General features: G+C 41.7%; 1 protein-coding gene across 2 annotated transcripts in view; it reads right to left on the reverse strand.

Annotated features, from left to right (window-relative positions):
* Positions 1 to 532: 532 nt before the first annotated feature.
* LOC138982959 (uncharacterized) overlaps positions 533 to 3,866 on the reverse strand; it is a 16,447-nt gene continuing 13,113 nt past the window's right edge. For both annotated transcript variants that reach the window (XM_070356354.1, XM_070356353.1), the window contains exons 5-6: positions 2,421 to 2,570; positions 533 to 1,645 (exon numbers count right to left, since the gene is read on the reverse strand). In XM_070356354.1, coding sequence (XP_070212455.1) covers positions 1,575 to 1,645; positions 2,421 to 2,570 — 221 coding nt within the window. In that variant the 3' untranslated portion in view covers positions 533 to 1,574. The remainder of the gene's footprint in view (positions 1,646 to 2,420; positions 2,571 to 3,866) is intronic.

Genomic DNA, 3,866 nt, shown 5'->3' on the forward strand with positions numbered 1-3,866 from the left:
AGATGCTCAAAGAATACAATGACAGTGTAGATTATTGCGCTTCATAGATATTATGCATTATTATTATTATTGTTTGGAATAAAGGTACATATCAGTAAACAATGCTTGTTTTCTTCTGTTGAATAACTCACAAAGCGAGGTCACCTGGAAAGATTGGGTAGCAGCAGTATAATCAATCTGTCAGTAATGTTGAAATACAGTGAAAAAGCTTGCCTTCAAGATGAGATGACGGGAGTAACCAGGGAGCTGTGGATCCGTCTGTGTGTTTGGTATATTTTTTTGAGTCACGTATCACACGCACAAACGCATGCCTACACACCACTGAACACACAGACAAACACAGACACAGACAGACACAGACACAGACACACACACACACACACACACACACAGACACACACAGACACACACACACACACACACCCACACACACATGTACACACACACACACACACACACACACACACACACACACACACACACACACACAATTACACTGGACAGAAAAACGCTAACTTGTTATAAGTAGGCCTACGCCATAAATTTTTATTCCAAAAGTATTTCCAAAACAGAAACTAATGAAAAATTAACGTTGACGATGGATTTCAGAGTGAAGTTCAAATTTGCAAAGTGTTGAACTGTCTACTTCAGTCAGTTCAGTACAGCAGCGTACAGCCGGCTATGAATGAACACTTTTGATATTTATTTCCACAAAACATCCATTTCTAAACTTTATAAATGTTCGTATAAAACGAATATCATATATTTGCATGTACAAAGGAAGATAGACTTCCCGATGCGGACATATTTTTATGAAAGAAAATGAAAAGACTAAGTTTGTAAATAGTAGTGTTAGTTATCAATGTATGATGAAATCGTTATTGAAAAAATACTTTATGATTTTATACATGACCGGAAAAAAAGACTGCGAGTATTACATGCTTGTCATCCATCCACATGGTCCATTCCTTAAAGTGGTGTGGTGGTTTGCGTGTCTCGGTGACCCTAAGAGCTATGCCAGCGGGAGTGTAAACTCATGGCAGGGCTTCCCAAGCTGGACAGGTCGAAGGGTAGAGGCCAGACTAATATGGACCAACCTTGTGCTCACAGGGCAGGTCCTTGGGCCATGAGCTAAGGGTGAGGTAACCCTGACAGAAACCTCGAGTGCTGAAGACGTATGTTTTGGGCCGCACGGCGCACTCCAACAAACCACAACACTACGCATCAACTGCCATTATGACACTTGGAGACATGCTTGTCATTTTCCTAATTCAATAGTACACTCTAAGATTTTCAACCAACTTAAAAACAAAAAATATCAAGAATTCAGAGCAAACAAATAACAACAACAAAACACTCGAACAAAAAACAGCAAAACAAACCAAACAACAACAAACAAACCAACATAGAAACAAACAAGCAAGCAAGCAATTATTCAAAAACACACACATACAAAAGAGATAGAAAATGAAGAACACGAAAGCAATTGCACCAAATGAAAGTAAAGATTGTTTGTTGGTCCCAGTGATCACTTCACAAACAGGGAAGTAAATGCGAATGACACCTACTCTACACTAATAACCCCAATGATGTCCCTTGTCAGGATTGCCGGCTTTGTGGGTTTGGTGCTCGCTGTAGTAGTTTTCTGCGCAAAAAAAAGTAATAAATATATCGTTAGATGAAAAGCATGAACAAGGTCCCCATCGCACGAACACTTATGGAAAGCACATATGTTAACAAATACATTGACAAGTAAAAACAAGTATCAGACAGACAGACAGATATATAGACAAACGCTCGTGTGCACACACACACACACACACACACATACACACACACACACACACACACACACACACACAAACGCGCGCGCGCACACACACACACACACAAACGCGCGCGCGCACAAACACGCACACACACACACACACACACACACACACACACACAAACGCGCGTGCGCACACACACCGTCACACACACACACAAACGTGCGTGCACACACACACACACACACACACAAACGTGTTCACTCACACACACACACACACACACACACACACACACACACACACACACACACACTCATCTCTCTAATACATAAAAGCAGCGATACATTAGATTCGATGTATAGTAATCATAACAAAATCTCCCACCCCCCACCCCCCCCCCCCCCCACCCACCCCTCGCCCCTCTCCCAACCCCCACATCGGGCTCCGAGGAAAAATTAAGTAACAGAAAAAAAGTAACTGGAGGATGAAAGTCGCTTGTTCATGTCAATGCTTGTTATTCTCTCAGGTGCCAGGAGAATGGTTCCGTATAACTCTCACTTACTCTATAACACATGTCGCGTGCATTTAGGGTGCTTACTTCCCTTTATTTATCAGATCTCTAAGTAGCTAAAAAACTTGAAAGCTTACTTGGATAGTTGCAGACGCAAACAGAAGTGTCAAAGACCAAACCCTCCGGGCAGGGTCGTTTGAGGTAGTTGCCCCCGGGTACCCGCTGAAAGTACACCCCGGGAAAGTCGGGTGACGCCAGGTACTGGTTGTCATCACACCCGCTGACAACTGGAAATTCAGAGGAGAAAGGTGAATATTAAGAAAAACAATCTTCATGAGAAGAAAAGAAAAGAAAGAAAGAGACAACAAATAGTGCCGGACAATCGCTGTCTCATTGTCTCTCGTTCTTTCTGTCTGTCTTTCTTTCTTTCATTCTTTTTTTTTCTTTTTGTCAGACGTGAATGAATGGATACCGTCGCCCGTTTGACAGGTAGCAGGTTATCGGACCTCAGCCAGAGACCAGTCAACATCTTCTTCTTCTTCTTCAGCGTTCCAGAATTTTCTGGTGACGTGTGAGCTCGTTTGCCCATTTGGGTTCCCCACACTATACTCTGAGAGCATAGTCAGCTTCACTCCGCTTTCGTTAAGAAGGCATGCTGGGTATTTTCGTGTTTCCATAACCCACCGAACTCTGACATGGATTACAGGATCTTTTTCGTGCGCACTTGGTCATGTGCTTGCGTGTACACACGAAGGGGGTTAAGTCACTAGCAGGTCTGCACATAAGTTGACCTGGGAGATCGGAAAAATCTCCACTCTTAACCCACCAGGCGGCAGCGACCGGAATTCGAATTCACGACCTCCCGATTAGGAGGCCGACGTCTTACCACCACGCCACTGCGCCCGTCAACATCAAAACTGACCGATCGTGCATGAGAGGCATAACTGAACACTGAGTTGTGTGCCTTTAAAAAAAAGACCTTACTTCCTGTTTCATTAATTACCCTTTTTTTCAAATACTGAGAAAAACAAGAGAGAAAAAAACGGTTCTAAAAAAATGACACGTGTTCTCGGAATACAAAACTGTCAAGGTACGACAAAAAAAGAGGACAAAATCCCCTATTGCCTCGACAGGCGGCGTGACATCTTGCATCCATAAATTTAATTCACATGTTTATTTTAGTGCTTTCTTCGCAGACATTATGCACGTGACAAGACATACAACCCTTTTTGTAACTGTGAAATTGCTTCTCTTTCAAGATTGCTACTATGGTATTACTACCTCTTTTATGCAAAGTATTTGTGGCAGTGTATATGTTACAGTAAATTCATCAAACCAGTCAATTTGTAAATTCACTCCGTAAATTTACCAATTTACTGAAAAATTCAGGAAATTTACAAATTTACTGAGTTTGACACCCAGGAAATTTACAAATTTACTGAAAATTTCAGTAAATTTACAAATTTACTGGTTTGATGAATTTACTGTAACATATATATATATGCAGTTGCCTGAAGTTTCAAGTATTTAAGGCCTGGGGTAAAGGGTAAGCAACACGAACAACAACTACAGCAACAACAACA

The sequence above is a fragment of the Littorina saxatilis genome, linkage group LG12, assembly GCF_037325665.1.
Source record: "Littorina saxatilis isolate snail1 linkage group LG12, US_GU_Lsax_2.0, whole genome shotgun sequence".
In the NCBI taxonomy this organism is placed as follows: Eukaryota; Metazoa; Mollusca; class Gastropoda; order Littorinimorpha; family Littorinidae; genus Littorina; species Littorina saxatilis.